At 52.6% G+C, this 18,037-nt stretch overlaps 1 protein-coding gene across 1 annotated transcript in view; it reads left to right on the top strand.

The window, feature by feature from the left end:
• Nucleotides 1-18,037, top strand: part of LOC100682128 (tensin-like) — a gene marked incomplete at its 5' end in the record, with an annotated part of 70,122 nt that overhangs the window by 15,598 nt on the left and 36,487 nt on the right. Inside the window, 2 exons of the mRNA XM_029063038.1 lie at nt 11,627-11,826; nt 14,160-14,235. Of these exons, the coding sequence (XP_028918871.1) occupies nt 11,627-11,826; nt 14,160-14,235 (276 nt within the window). The remainder of the gene's footprint in view (nt 1-11,626; nt 11,827-14,159; nt 14,236-18,037) is intronic.

Below are 18,037 nucleotides of genomic sequence, written 5' to 3'. Positions count from 1 at the left end.
CGGAATGTCTTGGGCTGGGTGGGCCTCAGGTGGAAAGAACTCATCATCATAATAATAATCACAGTATTTAATGGGAAAGCAGCGTGGCTCAGTGGAAAGAGTCCGGCTTGGGAGTCAGAGGTAGTGGGTTCTAATCCTAGCTCCGCCACCTAATGCGCAGTGTGACTTTGGGCAAGTCGCTTCACTTCTCTGGGCCTCTGTTACCTCATCTGGAAAGTGGGGATGAAGACTGAGAGCCCCACGTGGGACAACCTGATCACTTTGTATCTTCCCCCCAGTGCTTAGGACAGTCTTTGCACATAGTAAGCACTTAATAATACCATCATTATTATTATTCTTCATTCAGTCGGATTTATTGAGCACTTACTGTTTATGGAACATTCATTCATTTCATTCAATCGTATTTATTGAGCGCTTACCATGTGCGGAGCACTGTACTAAGTGCTTGGAAAGTGCAGTCGGGCAACAGATGCTCGACCACTTGTCAGCTTTGTGACTTTGGGCAAGTCACTTAACTTCTCGGTGCCTCAGTTACCTCATCTGTAAAATGGGGATTAAGACTGTGAGCCCCACGTGGGACAACCTGATTCCCCTGTGTCTACCCCAGCGCTTAGAACAGTGCTCGGCACATAGTAAGCGCTTAACAAATACCAACATTGTTATTATTATTATGGAGACAGTCCCCGCCCAACAATGGGCTCACAGTCTAGAATGATAATAATAATGATGGTATTTGTTAAGCGCTTACTATTTGTCGAGCACTGTTCTAAGCGCTGGGGTAGGAACAGGGTAATCAGTTTGTCCCATGTCGGGCTCACAGTCTTTATCCCCATTTTCCAGATGAGGGAATTGAGGCACAGAGAAGCGAACTGGCTTGCCCGAGGTCACACAGCACACAAGTGGCGGGGCTGGGATTAGAACCTGTGTCCTCTTACTCCCAAGCCCGGGCTCCTTCCACTGCTTCTAATGCTTCTCAGCGTTAGTATTTGTTAAGCGCTTAGTCTGTGCCAAGCACTGTACTAAACACTGGCAAATAGGGTTGGACCCAGTCCCTGTCCCACGTGGGGCTCACATCTTAATCCCCATTTTACAGATGAGGTAACTGAGGCCCAGAGAAGTGAAGTGACTTTCCCAAGGCCACACGGCAGACTAGTGGCAGAGCCAGGATTAGAACCCAGGTCCTTCTGACTCCCAGGCCCAGGCTCTATCCACTCCAGGCCATGCTGCTTCCTCTAAAACAATATTTTGGGGATAATCTGGAGATTGCTCATTTTGGGCAGGGGAAGGATTTGTTCTAGTATACTCTCCCAAGTGCTTAGTGCGGTGCTCTGCATACGGTAACAGCTCAATAAATTTGCTAGATTGGGCGATATAATTAGGTGGGCTCCCGTCCCCGCCCCACGTGGGGTTCACAGTCTAGAAAGAAAGAGAACAGGTAGCACACCCTCCGTTTCCAGGTGAGGAAACTGAGGCTCAGAGAGGTTACGGAGCAGCACGGTGGAGGGGAAAGAGCACCGAGGCTCAGGGGACCCGGGTTCTAATCCTGGATCCGCCACCAGACTGCCCTGTGACCTTGGCCAAGTTGTTTCACTTCTCTGGGCCTCAGTTTCCTCATCTGCAAACTGTTTTGTTTTGCTGCCTGTCTCCCCCTTTTAGACTGTGAGCCCGTCCTTGGGCAGGGATTGTCTCCATCTGTTGCCGAATTGTACATTCCAAGCGCTTAGTACAGTGCTCTGCACACAGTAAGCGTTCAATAAATAAGACTGAATGAATGAATGGGGATTCAATCCCCGTTCTCCCTCCTCCTTAGACTGCGAACCCCATAGGGGACAGGGCCTGGGTTTGACCTGATAATAAAAATAATCATAATGATGGTATTGGTGAAGCACATACTATGTACCAAGCACTGTTCTAAGCATTGGGGTAATCGGGTTGGACACGGTCCCTGTCCCACGCGGGGTTCACAGTATTAATCCCCCTTTTTTTACAGATGAGGAAACTGAGGCCCAAAGAAGTGAAGTGACTTGCCCAGGCTCACCCAGCAGACTTGTGGCAGAGCTGGAACCCAGGTCCTTGGCTTAGTGGCGAGAGCAGGGGCTTGGGACTCAGATGTTGTGGGTTCTAATCCCAGCTCCACCACTTGTCAGCTGTGTGACTGTGGGCAAGTCACTTCACTTCCCTGTGCCTCAGTTACCGCACCTGTAAAATGGGGATTAAGTCTGTGAGCCCCATGTGGAGCAACCTGATGACCTTGAATCTACCTCAGCGCTTAGAAGAGTGCTTGGCACATAGTAAGTGCTTAACAAATACCAACATTATTATTATTGTGATTCTGACTCCCAGGCCTGGGCTCTACCCACTGAGCCACACTGCTTCTCGACTTGATTAACTTGTTTCTACCCCAGCGCTTACCTGATGGGATCCAAGAACCCTAGGTGGGGGAGGTTGGACAGAGGTCATCTAATCCATCCCCCTGCCTCCTGTCCTGGCAGCCGGAGGGGTGGGGGGGTAGGGGAAGCAGCGGAAAGTGGAAAGAGCCTGGGCTTCGGAGTCAGAGGTCATGGGTTCGACTCCCGGCTCTGCCACTTGTCAGCTATGTGACTGTGGGCGAGTCACTTCACTTCTCTGGGCCTCAGTGACCTCATCTGTAAAATGGGGGTTAACCGTGAGCCTCACGTGGGACGACCTGATTCCCCTGTATCTCCCCCAGCGCTTAGGACAGTGCTCTGCACATAGTAAGCGCTTAACAAATACCAACATTATTAGTCTCTCCCACTCATTTAGGGAGATTAATGTCTCCCCCCAACTAGTGTTTAGTACAGTGCTTGGTGCAGAGAAAACCCTTACAATGCTTCAGTGAGCGTTACGATTGTTATTCAGTGACTTGCCCAAGGTCATCCAACAGGCTAATTGCCCTGTGGGTGGAGGGGACAGAAGCATGGTGTAAAATAAAAAAATAAAAATAAATAGTGGTATTTGTTAAGCGCTTACTGTGTGCAAAGCACTGTTCTAAGAGCTGGGGGATACAAGGTGATCAGGTTGTCCCACTCAGGGCTCACAGTTTAAATCCCCATTTTCCAGATGAGGTCACTGAGGCCCAGAGAAGTGAAGTGACTTGCCCAAAGTCACACAGCGGGCAAGCAGGAGAGCCGGGATTAGAACCCACGCCCTCTGACTCCCAAGCCCGGGCTCTTTCCACTGAGCCACGCTGCTTCTCGACTTGATTAACTATAGTGGAGAGAGCCCCAGGGCCTGGAAGTCAGAAGGACCTGAGTTTTAATTCCGACTCTACCTCTTGTCCGCTGTGTGACCTTGGGCCAGTCACTTCACTTCTCTGGGCCTCAGTTCCCTCATCTGTCAAATGGGGATGGAGACTGTGAACCCCACGGGGAACAGGGACCGTGGCCTACCCGGTTTGCTTGCATCTGTCCCGGCGCTTAGGACGGTGCCTGACACATAGTAAGCGCTTAACAGATAACCTAATAATAATCATAATAATAATGTCATTGGTCCCGTCAGCGCTCTGGACTGAGGCGGGTGAGCCAGAGGGAGGAGGAGTTGGGGTAGGAAAGGAGGGAGAGAAATGACTCAAAGCAGGGGGGATGTGGTGTTCGTGGCGGGGGGGTGTGCGTGTGTGAGTTCTGAAGGGATCTGTTAAGCGTTTACAATATGCCAGGCACTGTACTAAGCGCTGGGGTGGATACGAGAAAATCAGGTTGTCGGTGAATTGTATTTATGGAGCGTCTCCTGGGTGCAGAGCGCCGTACTAAGCGCTCGGGAGAGTCCAATAGAACAATAAACAGGGACCCTCGACGAGCTCACCCGTCTCCAGCGGGGGAGACAGACAGGAGCACAAATAAATAAAATAACAGAGGTGGATATAAAGTACAAGCCGAGCTGCCCCCAGCTGGACTTCCCACCCATGGCGTAGTAAAGATAAAAATAATAATAGTTGTGGTATTTGTTAAGCACTTCCTATGTGCCAGGCACTGTACTAAGCGCTGGGGGGTGGTACAAGCAGATGGGGTCAGATACAGTCCCCGTCCCACCAGGGGCTCACAGTCTCCCTCCCCATTTTATAGATAAGGCCCAGAGAAGTCAAGTGACCTGCCCAGGATCGCACAGCATTCATTCATTCAATCGTATTTATCGAGCACTTACTGCGCGCAGAGCCCCGTACCGAGCGCTTAGGAGTGTACGGCGCAACAAGAAACAGCGAGATTAGAACCCGGGTCCTTCCGACTCCCGGATCCACGCTCTCTCCTCTTGGCCACGCGGCATGATTTTGGGCGAGTCACTTCTTCCCGGGATATTGGGCCGGGGAGTGAGATCATGGACGTGCAGAGGCCCCCCTGGAAAATACCGCTTCAGGAAAACATTTCTGGGACCAACTCCTTTATAAGAAAATTTTCCATGTAATGAAATTTTTCTTGGCTGTGGTAAGAGCCCTCTCTCCCTCCCAGCAGTCGCTCACAACAGAGTTTTCAGAAACGGGTCCATTCTGTTCTGCAGAAAATAGAACGATCAAGTGGATAAACCCAGTTTTGGTGGGGTTTTTTAAAATTTTTCTCTGCGTTGAGCGCTTACTACACGTCGGGCACTGTACCAGAAGCAACAGAGAAGCAGCGTGGCTTAGTGGAAGGAGCCCGGGCATGGGAGTCAGAATGTAATGGGTTTGAATCCTGCCTCCGCCACTCGTCTGCTGGGTGACCCTGGGCAAGCCACTTAATAATAATGTTGGTATTTGTTAAGCGCTTACTATGTGCAGAGCACTGTTCTAAGCGCTGGGGGAGATTCAGGATAATCAGGTTGTCCCACGTGAGGCTCACAGTCTTCATCCCCATTTTTCAGATGAGGGAACTGAGGCCCAGAGAAGTGAAGCGACTTGCCCACAGTCACACAGCTGACAGGTGGCAGAGCTGGGATTCGAACCCATGACCTCTGACTCCCAAGCCGGGGCTCTTTCCACTGAGCCACGCTGCTTCTCTAACTTAACTTCTCTTGCCTCAGTCACCTTATCTGTAAAAATGGGGATTTAGACCGTGAAGCCCACGTGGGACCATCTGATTACCCTGTATCTACTCCAGTGCTTAGAAGAGTGCTCAGCGCATAGTAAGCGCGTAACAAATACCGTAATTAATTACCAGGCGCTGGGGTACGTTTAAAATGATCGGGTTGGACGTAGTCCCTGTCCCACGTGGGGCTCACGGCCTTAATCCCGACCTAACTGATGAGGTAACTGAGGCCCAGAGAAGGGGAGTGACTTGACCAAGGTCACACGGCAGTCGTGGCAGAGCCGGGATTGGAACCCAGGTCCTCTGCTCCCAGGCCCAGACTCTTTCCACCGGGCCACGCTGCGTCTGTTTGGTTGGCAGGGGAAGACCTGATTTGGTTCAGTTGCTGGAGGATTTTTTTTCTTGCAATTACCAGTCGATCCATCGATCGGTGCTACTTTTCGAGCAGTCTACTGAGCGTAGAGCACTGTGCTGAGCACTGGGAAGAGTACAGAGGAGTTAGTATTCATTCATATATTCAATTGTATTTATTGAGCACTTTCTGTGTGCAGAACGCTGCACTAGGCACTTGGGAGAGTACAGTACAGTGACACGTTACGGGTGCTCATTTATCTAATAGTCTACTGTGTGCGGAGCGCTGTGCTGAGCGCTTGGGAGAGTCCAATAGGGTTAGTAGACATGATCCCGTCCTCAAGGAGCTGACGGTCTACTGTGTACAGAGCACTGGACTTAGAGCTTGGGAGAGGACTTGGGGAGAGTTAGTGATAATAATAATTACGTGGCTCGGTGGCAAGAGCCCGGGCTTGGGAGTCAGAGGTCATGGGTTCGAATGCCCGGCTCTGCCGCTAGTCAGCTGTGTGACCGTGGGCAAGTCACTTCACTTCTCTGGGCCTCAGCTCCCTCATCTGGAAAATGGGGATGAAGACTTTGAGCCTCACGTGGGACAACCTGATGACCCTGTATCTACCCCAGCGCTTAGAACAGTGCTCTGCACGTAGTAAGCGCTTAACAAATACCAACATTATTATTTGTTAAGCGCTTACTACGGGCCAGGAGTTGTTCTAAGCGCTGGCGTAGATCACTGGGTTGGACCCAGTTCCTGCCCCCCACGGGGCTCACACTCTCCATCCCCATTTTCCAGATGAGGGAACTGAGGCCTAGAGAATAATAATGTTGGTATCTGTTAAGCGCTTACTATGTGCAGAGCACCGTTCCAAGCGCTGGGGTAGATACAGGGGAGTCAGGTTGTCCCACGTGAGGCTCACAGTTAATCCCCATTTTGCAGATGAGGTAACTGAGGCCCAGAGAAGTGAAGCGACTCGCCCCCAGTCCCACAGCTGACAAGTGGCAGAGCCGGGAGTCGAACCCGTGACCTCTGACTCCGAAGCCCAGGCTCTTTCCACTGAGCCGCGTGAAGTGACTCGTCCGAGGTCGCCCAGCAGACAAGCGGCGGAGCTGGGATGAGAACCCGGGACCTTCCGGCTCCCGGGCCCGGACTCTACCCACTGGGCCCCGCTGCGGTAGAGCCGACGCGGGCCCTCACGGAGGAAGGGAGAGGAGCCCCCTTCCTAATAATGTTGGTGTTTGTTAAGCGCTTACTATGTGCACAGCACTGTTCTAAGCGCTGGGGTAGATACAGTGTAATCAGGATGTCCCGCGTGAGGCTCACGGTCTTCATCCCCCTTTTACAGATGAGGTCACTGAGGCACAAAGAAGTGAAGTGATTTGCCCACAGTCAGCTGACAAGTGGCAGAGCCGGGATGCGAACCCATGACCTGTGACTCCCAAGCCCGGGATTGTTCCACTGAGCCACGGTGCTTCCCTGCACCCTAGCCCGCGAGCCCGTCGTCGGGCAGGGATCGCCTCTCTCTATGGCCCACGTCCCAGCGCTTAGTACACAGTGAGCGCTCGAAAAATCCGATGGAATGAATGAATGGGTGAACGAAGCTGCTTGGGAAGGAAGAGCGAGGCATCCGGGATTTGGGAAAGGATGGAGGGGGGTGGGAGAGGAGGGGCTCCTTCGCTTCACTGGCGACTCCCCCTCCCGGCTTTTCCCCCGGGGCCCAGATGTTGCCCGAGAGTTGACGCGGTTGCCACGGAAACGCATCCCTCCCCTCGGTCCCCCGGCCATCTGGCCCGGCCGCCTGCTCCGCCCGGACACCGCAGCCCCGCTGGACCCCGGGGGGCCCGGAGAGGGCATTTATTTGCTAGTATTTGTTAAGCGCTTACTATGTGCAGAGCACCGTTCTAAGCGCCGGGGTAGGCGCAGGGTCATCGGGTTGTCCGTGAGAGGCTCACAGTTAATCCCCATTTTCCAGATGGGGTAGCTGAGGCCCAGAGCAGTGAAGTGACTCGCCCACGGTCCCACAGCTGCCAGGTGGCAGGGCCGGGATTCGAACCCGTGACCTCTGACTCCCGAGCCCGGGCTCTTCCCACTGAGCCGCGCTGCTGGGATGGGGTGGGTGGGGGGCCCGTGCCGGGGGGAGGGGAGAAGTGAGGAGGCGGGGGGTATTCGTTCGTTCATTCAGTGGTATTTGTTGAGCGCTTGCTGCGTGCAGAGCTCTGTACTAAGCGCTTGGCGTGGCTCGGTGGAAAGAGCCGGGTTTGGGGAGTCAGAGGTCGTGGGTTCGAATCCCGGCCCTGCCCGTTGTCAGCCGGGTGACTGTGGGCGAGTCACTTCACTTCTCTGGGCCTCCGTTCCCTCATCTGGAAAATGGGGATGAAGACCGTGAGCCTCACGTGGGACAATCTGATTGCCCTGTGTCTACCCCCAGCGCTTAGAACAGTGCTCTGCACCTAGTAAGCGCTTAACAAATACCAACATTATTATTATTATTATTACTGTAATAAAGAGAGACAATCTCTGCCCACAGCGGGCTCACAGTCTAGAGGGGAGAGACGGACATCAAAGCAAGTAAAGGGGCATCCATATAAATAAATAGAATCATAGATCTATACACATCAAAATAAGTGAGCAGCCGTCAATATAAATTAATAGAATTATAGATGTATACGTTTATACGTGAGTGCTGTGGGGCGGGAGCGGGGGGAAGAGCAAAGGGAGCGAGTCGAGGTGACGCGGAAGGGAGGGGAAGCTGAGGAAAAGGGCGGCTTAGAAGGTCACGGGTTCAAATTCCGGCTCTGCCACTCGTCTGCTGGGTGACCTTGGGCAAGTCACTTCACTTCTCGGAGCCTCAGTTCCCTCCTCTATAAAATAACAACAATTTGGCATTTGTTAAGCACTTACTACGTGCCAAGCACTGTTCTAAGCGCCGGGGTAGATGCAAGGTAATCAGGTGGTCCCACGTGGACCGCAGTCTTCATCCCCCTTTTCCGGATGAGGGAACTGAGGCACGGAGACGCCAAGTGACTTGCCCAAAGTCACACGGCCGATAAGCGGCGGAGTTGAGATTAGAACCCATGATCTCTGACTCCCACGCCAATGAGGATGGAGACCGTGAGCCCCACGTGGGACAGGGACTGTGTCCAACCCGATTTGCTTGTATCCACCCCGGCGTTTAGTACAGCGCGGGGCACAAAGGAAGCGCTTAACACATACCATCATCATCGTCATCATTATTATTATCATTCAGTGGGAGGACCGGAAGGAGAGGGAGGCGGAGGAGGGAGAACAGCCCGCCCACCGACGCTCACTCGGGGTGATCAGAGGGGTCGGGTCGGGGGAGGAAGAAGAAGAAGAGGAGGAGGAGGAGGGGGAGAGGGAGGAAGAGAAGGGAGCACATCCCACAGCCCCTCTCTTCCGGTGATCAGCTTGAGAAGCAGCGAGGCTCAGTGGCAAGAGCCCGGGCTTGGGAGTCAGAGGTCGTGGGTTCTAATCTCAGCTCCGCCACTCGTCTGCCGTGTGACTTAATGATAATGTTGGTATTTGTTAAGCGCTTACTACGTGCCGAGCACTGTTCTAAGCGCTGGGGGAGATACAGGGTCATCAGGTTGCCCCACGTGAGGCTCACGGTTAATCCCCATTTTACAGATGAGGTCACTGAGGCCCAGAGAAGTGAAGTGACTCGCCACGGTCACACAGCTGACAAGTGGCAGAGCCGGGAGTCGAACCCGTGACCTCTGACTCGGAAGCCCAGGCTCTTTCCACTGAGTCACGCTGCTTCCCAGTCACTTCACTTCGCTGGGCCTCAGTTCCCTCATCTGGAAAATGGGGATGAAGACTGTGAGCCCCACGTGGGACAACCTTGTTTTTCCCCCAGCACTTAGAACAGTGCTTGGCACATAGTAAGTGCTTTCCAGGTACCATCATCAGCATCAGTACTCCAGGGCTGTTTACCTCTTTCCTCACCTCCCCCTCCCTTCTGCATCGCCTCGACTCGCTCCCTTTCTTCATCCCCATCCCAGCCCCACACCCCTTAGGTCCACATCCCTTATTCACTTAACTTCTCTGTGCCTCAGTTACCTCATCTGTAAAATGGGGATGAAGACTGTGAGCCCCACGTGGGACAACTTAATAACGTTGGTATTTGTTAAGCGCTTACTATTTGCCGAGCACTGTTCTAAGCGCTGGGGTAGACAGAGGGGAATCAGGTTGTCCCACGTGGGGCTCACAGTCTTCATCCCCATTTTACAGACGAGGGAACTGAGGCCCAGAGAAGTGACGTGACTTGCCCACAGTCACACAGCTGACAAGTGGCAGAGTGGGATTCGAACTCATGACCTCTGACTCCAAAGCCCGGGCTCTTTCCACTGAGCCACGCCCCTTCTCCAACTTGATTCCCTTGTGTCTCCCCCAGCGCTTAGAACAGTGCTCTGCACGTAGGAAGCGCTTAACAAATACCAACATTATTATTATTATTATTTCTTTATTTCCATTAATGCCTGTCTCCCGCTCCAGACTGTAAGCTGGTTGCGTCTGTTATATTGTCTTAATGTCCTCTCCCAAGCGCTTAGTCCAATGCTCTGCACACGGAAAGCGCTCAGTAAATAGTACTACTGAGAGCTCACCTCCTCCAGGAGGCCTTCCCCGACTGAGCCCCCCCTTTCCCTCTGCTCCTCCTCCCCTCCCCATCGCCCCGACTCCCTCCCTCTCCTCTGCCCCCCTCCCCGCCCCACACCACTTGTGAATATATGTACATATTTATTATTCTATTAATGCGTATATATATCTATAGTTCTATTTATTTATATTAACGCTAATGATGCCTGCCTACTTGTTTTGTTTTGTTGTCTGTCTCCCCCGTGCCCTTCTAGACTGTGAGCCCGTTGTTGGGCAGGGATTGTCTCTGCTTTTTGCCGAATTGTACTCTCCCAAGCGCTTAGTACAGTGCTCTGCACACAGTAAATGATCAATAAATACGATTGATTGGATGAATGAATGAATAATAATAATAATAATGTTGGTATTTGTTAAGCGCTTACTATGTGCAGAGCACTGTTCTAAGCGCTGGGGTAGACACAGGGAAATCAGGTTGTCCCACGTGGGCTCACAGTCTTAATCCCCATTTTACAGATGAGGGAACTGAGGCACAGAGAAGTGAAGTGACTTGCCCACAGTCACACAGCTAAGTGGCAGAGTCGGGATTCGAACCCATGACCTCTGACTCCAAAGCCCGTGCTCTTTCCACTGAGCCGCGCTGTGACTGCTTCTCCTCCTTGAAGATGAGCAAGGCGTAGTGGATAGAGCAAAGGCCTGGCAGTCAGAAGGTCGTGGGTTCTAATCCCGCCTCCGCCCCTTCTCTGCTGTGTGACCTTGGGCAAGCCACTTCCTTTCTCTAGGCCTAGGTCCTCTCGTCTGTAAAATGGGGATTGAGGCTGCGAGCGCCACGTGGGACAGGGACCGTGTCCAACCTGATCGGCTGTATCTACCTCAGCGCTTAGTACAGTGCCCGGCACATAGTAAGCGCTTAACAGATACCACGATTATTAATAAATACCGTCGAAGGAGCCCGATGGACTGTTTGCCCGTTGTGGGCAGGGACCGTGTCTACCAACTCTGTTGAATGGGGGAAACGGAGGCCTGGAGAAGTGAAGTGACTTGCCCCAGGTCACACGGCAGGCTCTGCCGCTCGGCTGCTGTGCGTCCTCGGGCGAGTCCCTGCGCTTCTCTGGGCCTCTAGACCGTAAGCTCAGCGTGGGCAGGGACTGCGTCCGACCTGATTTGCTTGTATTCACCCCGGGGCTTAGTACAGTGCCTAGCACATAGCGCTTAACAGACACCGTCATCATTATTGTAAATTATTATTATTGTTGTTGATGATGATGATGATGATGACGGTGTTTGTTAAGCGCTTACTATGTGCCAAGCACTGTTTTAAGCACCGGGGGAGATACAAGGTGATCAGATTGTTCCAGATGGGGCTCGCAGTCTTCATCCCCATTTTATAGATGAGGTCACTGAGGCACAGAGGAGTTAAGTGACTGGCCCAGAGTCACACAGATGACAAGTGGCAGAGCCGGAATTAGAACCCAAGTCCTCTGACTCCCAAGCCCGGGCTGTTGCCATTAAGCCACGCTGCCTGTTGTATTGTCCTCTCCCAAGTGCTTAGTCCAGTGCTCTTCACACAGTAAGCGCTCAGTAAATACGACTGACTGACCGCTTCTCCTCCTGACGTGTTGTACTGACCGCTCTATCTCTCTCTCCCGTCCAGGGGTCCAGGCCAGAGAAAAGCATCCTGCGGAGCCCCCCGCCCCCGGGCGCAGACGTGCGGCTAGCGAGGGTCAGCCCGGGGGCCCCGGCCCGGAAGCCCCCTCGTCCCCCCGGAGCCCCGGGGTCCGCTCGCCGGTCCAGTGTGTCCCGGCCGAGCTGGCCCTCACCATCGCCCTCAACCCCGGCGGGAGGCCCCGGGAGGTGAGTCCAGTCCGGCCCGGCCCCTCCTCCGATCCTTCCTCCCAGACCACGGATTTATTTTTTTTAAATGGCATTTGTTAAGCGCTTACTCGGTGCCGGGCACTGTACTGAGCGCCTGGGAATTACAAGGTGGTCAGGTCGGACACAGTCCCTGTCCCACGTGGGGCTCACAGTCTTCATCCCCGTTTTACAGTTGGGATAACTGAGGCGCAGAGAATAATAATCACGGAAGCAGTGTGGCTCAAGGGAAAGAAGCCGGGCTTGGGAGTCAGAGGACGTGGGTTCTAATCCGCCACTTGTCTGCCGTGTGACCTTGCGCGAGTCACTTCACTTCTCTGTGCCTCAGTTATCTCATCTGTAGGATGAGGATTAAAAGTGTGAGCCCCACGTGGGACAACCTGATTACCCTGTAACTAGTGCTTAGAACAGGGTTTGGCACGTAGTAAGCACTTAACAAATACCGTTATTATTATTATTTTTATTGTGGTATTAGTTGAGCACTTACCGTGGGCTGGGCACCGTACTAAGCGCTGGGGTAGATACAAGCAAATCGAGTCAGACACAGTCCCTGTCCCACCTGGGGCTCACCGTCTCCATCCCCATTTTATAGATGAGGTAACCGAGGCCCAGAGAAGTGAAGTGACCTGTCCAAGATCACACAGCAGATGAGTGCGGAGTCAGGATTAGACTCCAGGTCCTTCCGACTCTCAGTCCCGGGCTCTACCCACTAAGCCACGCTACCTCTCCTCAGGAATGATCAAGATGGGGTGGGGTGAGGGGGCATTGAGGGAGACGGGGCCCAGGATCTATCGAAAGAGCCCGGGCTTGGGAGTCAGAGGTCATTCGTTCGAATCCCGGCTCTGCCACTTGTCAGCTGTCTGACTGTGGCAAGTCACTTCACTTCTCTGGGCCTCAGTTCCCTCATCTGTAAAATGGGGATGAAGACTGTGAGCCCCACGTGGGACAACCTAATATCCTTATATCCCCCCAGCACTTAGAACAGTGCTCTGCACATAGTAAGCACTTAACAAATACCAACATTATTATTATTATTATTATAGTTTGTTTCAAATGGTACTTGTTAAACCCTGACCCTGGGTCAGGCACAGTACTAAGCGCAGGGGTAGATACAAGGTAATCAGGTTGGACATGGTCCCTGGCTCCCGTGGGACTCAAAGTCTTCATCCCCATTTCACTGATGAGGGAACTGAGGCCCAGAGAAGTGAAGTGACTTGCTAGGGTCACACAGCAGATGAGTGGCAGAGCCGGGATTGGAACCCAGATCCTTCCAACTCCCAGGCCTGTGCTCTACCTACGAGGCCACACCGCTTCTCATTCCCAAGAAGGACCCAGTTCTAATCCCGCCTCCGCCGCTTCTTTGCTGTGTGACCTTGGGCAAGTCCCTTCACTTCTCTGGGCCCTCAGTTCCCTCCTCTGTAAAAGGGAGATTAAGACTGTGAGTGCCACGTGGGACAGGGACTGTGTCCAACCTGATTTGCTTGTATCCACCCCAGCGCTTAGTACAGTGCCTGGTACATAGTAAGTGCTTAACAAATACCATCATCATTATGATTCATTCAGTCATTCAGGATGATCACGATGAGCTCACAGTCTGTAGAGAAGCAGCGCGGTTCAGTGAAAAGAGCCCAAGCTTGGGAGTCAGAGGACATGGGTTCTAATCCCGGCTCTGCCACTCGTCTACTATGTGATCTTGGGCAAGCTACTTCACTTCTGTGCCTCAGTTACCTCATCTGTAAAATGGGGATGAAGACTGTGAGCCCCACGTGGGGACAACCTGATGACCTTGTATCTACCCCAGCTCTTAGAATCATACTTTGCACACAGTAAGCGCTTAACAAATACCCCTAATCATCGTGGCTTAGTGGAACGAGCCCCGGGTTTGGGAGTCAGAGGTCATGGATTCTAATCCCCGGCTCCAGCACAGTGTCAGCTGTGTGACGTTGGGCAAGTGACTTTACTTCTCTGCGCCTCAGTGACCTCATGGGGATTAAGACTATGAGCCCCTCGTGGGACAACCTGATCACCTTGTATCCAGCGCTTAGAACAGTGCTTGGCACAGAGTAAGCGCTTAACAAATACCAATATTATATTTATGTTATCATTATTATTATTATTAGCCTCCAGTGGTGGGCTCCCGGGCCCCTTCCCCAGCCGGGCAGGGCGGGCGGGTTGACAGACGTGTTCACGGGCTGGCGAGGGTCCCGTGCTTATCTGCAAGGCCGGGCTAACGGCCGTTGGTCCAGTGATCCTCACCCCCAAGATTGATCTTTCTCTCTCTTTTCTTGTCCCCCTCCTCCTCACCTTGCCCCCAGCCCCACCTCCACAGCTACAAGGAGGCGTTTGAAGAGTTGGAGGGGGTCGCCCCGGCCAGCCCACCCCCCACCGGCGGTAAGCGCGTCCTCTCCCCAAACCCCTCACCTCCACCTACCAAGCGCCCGGGTCCTACTACCGTTCCCGGGTCCGGAGAGGCAGCGGGTGGAGGGTCCGGAGGCTGCCAACGTTGAAACTGTGCCCGCTGTCCACTCCAGCCCCACGCCAGCTCCTCTCCTATTCATTCTTTCAATCCTATTTATTGCGCGCTTAGTGTGTGCAGAGCACTGTACTAAGCGCTTGGGAGAGGACGGTATAACAACAGTCACATTCCTGCCCACAGCGAGCTCACCGTCTAGAGGACGCTTTCACTCCCCTTACCGGCTCCCTCCCTTTCACACCTTTCACTCGGTCAATCATATTTACGGAGCGCTTACTGTGTGTAGATCGCTGTACTGAGCGCTCGGGAGGGTCCAGTAGAGCGGTTGAACAATAGAACAATAGAATAATCCACCAGACAGACTCTCCCCCACTTCACAGTCTTATTGAAGGCCCATCTCCTCCAAGAGGCCTTCCCAGACTAACCCCTCCTTTCCTCTTCTCCCATCCCTTCTGCGTCGCCACGTGCTCCCTTCATTCATTTAGGCATTCAATCGTATTTATTGAGCGCTTTGTGTGTGCAGAGCACTGTACTAAGTGCTTGGAAAGTACAATTTGGCAACAAAGGGAGACAATTCATTCAATAGTATTTATTGAGCGCTTACTATGTGCAGAGCACTGTACTAAGCACTTGGAATGAACAAGTCGGCAACAGATAGAGACAGTCCCTGACAATCTCTACCCAACAACGGGCTCACGGGAGACAGACAGCAAAACAAAACGAATAGACAGGCATCATTACCATCAAAATAGGTAAATAGAATCAGAGATAAATAAAATAAATAGAACAATAATATGTCCATATACACAGCAGTGCTGTGGGGCGGGGAGGGAGGTAGAGCGGAGGGAGGGAGTCGGGGTGATGGGGAGGGGAGGAGGAGCAGAGGGAAAGAGGGGCTCAGTCTGGGAAGGCCTCCTGGAGGAGGTGAGCTCTCAGTAGGGCTTTGAAGAGGGGAAGAGAGTGAGTTCGGCGGAGGTGAGGAGGGAGGGCGTTCCGGGACATGGGCCGGGGTGGACGGCGGGACAGGCGGGAATGAGGTCCAGTGAGGAGGTTAGCGGCAGCAGAGGAGCGGAGTGTACGGGCTGCGATGGAGAAGGAGAGAAGGCAGTGAGGTAGGAGGGGGCAAGGAGATGGGGGGCTTTAAAGCCAATAGTGAGAAGTTTTTGCTTGATATGGAGGTTGATGGGCAGCGCTGGAGATTTTTGAGGAGGGGGGTGACGTGCCCAGAGCGTGTCTGTAGAAAGATAATCCGGGCAGCGGAGCGGAGAATAGACTGGAGCGGGAGAGACAGGAGGATGGGAGATCAGAGAGGAGGCCGATGCAGTCATCCAGTGAGGATATCATCCCCCCTCCCAGCCCCACACCACTTATGTCCATATCCGTAATTGTATTTATTTCTATTCACGTCTGTCTCCCCGGCTCTAGACTGTGACCTCGTTGTGGTTAGGGATAGAGAAGCAGCGTGGCTTAGTGGAAAGAGTCCGGGCTGGAGAGTCAGAGGATCTGGGTTCTAATCCTGTCTCCGCCACTTGACTGCTAAATCTGTCGTCTGTTAAGGCCGCTTTAGCTTCTCTGGGCCTCGGTTACCTCATCTGGAAAATGGGGACTGAAACTGTGAGCCCCACGTGGGACAGTCCGATTACCTTGTATGTACTCCAGCGCTTCGAACGGTGCTCGGCACATAGTAAGCGCTAAACGGATACCATAATAATAATAATAAATGATCGTTGCCCTCAAGGAACTTGCAATCTACTTTATGCAGGGCGCTGTACCAAGTGTTTGGGAGAGAATAATAACAATAATAATAATAGTACTTGTTAAGTGCTTACTGTGTGCCAAGCACTATTCTAAGCACTTGAATAGATACAAGTTAATCAGGTGGGACACAGTTCTTGTCTCACATGGGGCTCACACTCTTAATCCCCATTTTACAGATTAGCTAATGGGCCCAGAGAAATGAAGTGACTTGCGCAAGGTCACACAGCAGACATGTTGTGGTGCTGGGATTTGAACCCAGGTCCTTCTGACTCCCGGGCCCTGCTCTATCCATTAAGCTATGCTGCTTCTCGTAGAGTTAGTAGAAATGATCATTGCCCTCACTGGATTCACTCAGTATCATTTATTGTGTGCAGAACACTGTATTACACGCCTGGGAGACTACAACACAACAATAAAGAGATACAATCCTGCCTACAGTGAGTTTACAGTCTATAGCAGGGGAGACAGACATGAATAGAAATAAATGACAGCAATGGACATAAGTGGTGCGGGGCTGGGAGGGACGATGAATAAAGGGAGTGAATCAGGCGATGCAGAAGCGAGTGGGAGATGAGGAAAAGCGGGGCTTAGTCAGGGAAGGCCTCTTGGAGGAGATGGACCTTCAGGAAGGCTTTGAAGGCAGGGAGAGTCATTGTCTGTGGGATTTGAGGAGGGAGGGCCTTCCAGGCCAGAGATAGGACGTGAGCCAGGGGTCAGTGGCGAGAGGGGCGAGATGGAGGCAGAGTGAGTAGATTGGTATTAGAGGAGCGAGGTGTGTGAGCTGGGTTGGAGTAGGGCAGTAGCAAGGTGAGGTAGGAGGGGTCAAGGTGGTAGGAGCTGAAAGTCTTCCTCTTTCTCCCCATCCACTTTCTCCCTTCAGTGGGTCTTGGGGTACACGGGTGGGATACCCCTGCTCAGACTGAGGTTCTGCTGTGGGTGCTGTTTACCCCAGAACCGACTATGGGCACCCCGAGAGAACACGACGTCCAGGGCTGGGCGCGCCAGGCGGAGGGAGAAGGGGGGAGGCAGAGAGGGAGGGAGGGGGCAGAGAATGCGGAGAATTCTCTCCACGGCGTCGAGAAGCCAGAGGCTCTGTGCTCTTGGCCTCACCCACTCGGCCCTTTCCACCCAGAGACAGGCCTGGATTGTTCTGGAGGGAATAATGCCGAGTCAGGGAGATGGATCAGTCTCTCCAGAGAAAAGAGAGACAGACAGACAAAGAGGGAGAGACAGAGACAGACAGAGACAGAGAGGGTAGGGGGAGAGAGGAAGGAGAGAGAGATGGAGAGAATAGAGGGGAAAGGGAGAGATGGAGAGAGAGAGACAGAGAGAGGGAGAGAGAAGGGGAAGAGAGAGAGCAGGGAGAGGAGCGTGAGGGAGGGAGGGAGAGGAGAGAAAGGGAGAGAAGAGATGGAGAGGAGGAGAGGCAGAGGCAAGAGAGGAGAAAGAGATGGAGCACCGAACTGAGGCCAGTCAGTCAATCGTGTTTATTCGTAATAATAATAATAATTATGATGGTATTTGGTAAGTGCTTACTATGTGCCAAGCACTGTTCTAAGCACCGGGGTAGATACAAGGTAATCAGGTTGTCCCACACGGGCATCACAGTTTTAATCCCCATTTTACAGATGAGGGAACTGAGGCCCTGAGAAGTGAAGTGACTTGCCCAAAATTACACAGCTAACAAGTGGCTGAGCCGAGATTTGAACCCACGACTTCTGACTCCTAAGCCTGGGTTCTTTCCGCTAAGCCATGCTATTGAGCGCTGTGTGCAGAGCAGTGTACTAAGCCAGTCAGTAAACAGTATGTATTGAGTGCTTACTGTGTGCACAGCACTGTATTAAGTCATTAAAATAATTGTACTTACTGAGCGATTACTGGGTGAAGAGCACTGTACTGAGTCAGTAATTCTTATTTATCGAGTGCTTACTGTGAGCGGAGCAATGTACTAAGCTAGTCAGT

The sequence above is a fragment of the Ornithorhynchus anatinus genome, chromosome 1, assembly GCF_004115215.2.
Source record: "Ornithorhynchus anatinus isolate Pmale09 chromosome 1, mOrnAna1.pri.v4, whole genome shotgun sequence".
In the NCBI taxonomy this organism is placed as follows: Eukaryota; Metazoa; Chordata; class Mammalia; order Monotremata; family Ornithorhynchidae; genus Ornithorhynchus; species Ornithorhynchus anatinus.
This window is presented reverse-complemented; position numbering and strand designations above follow the sequence as displayed.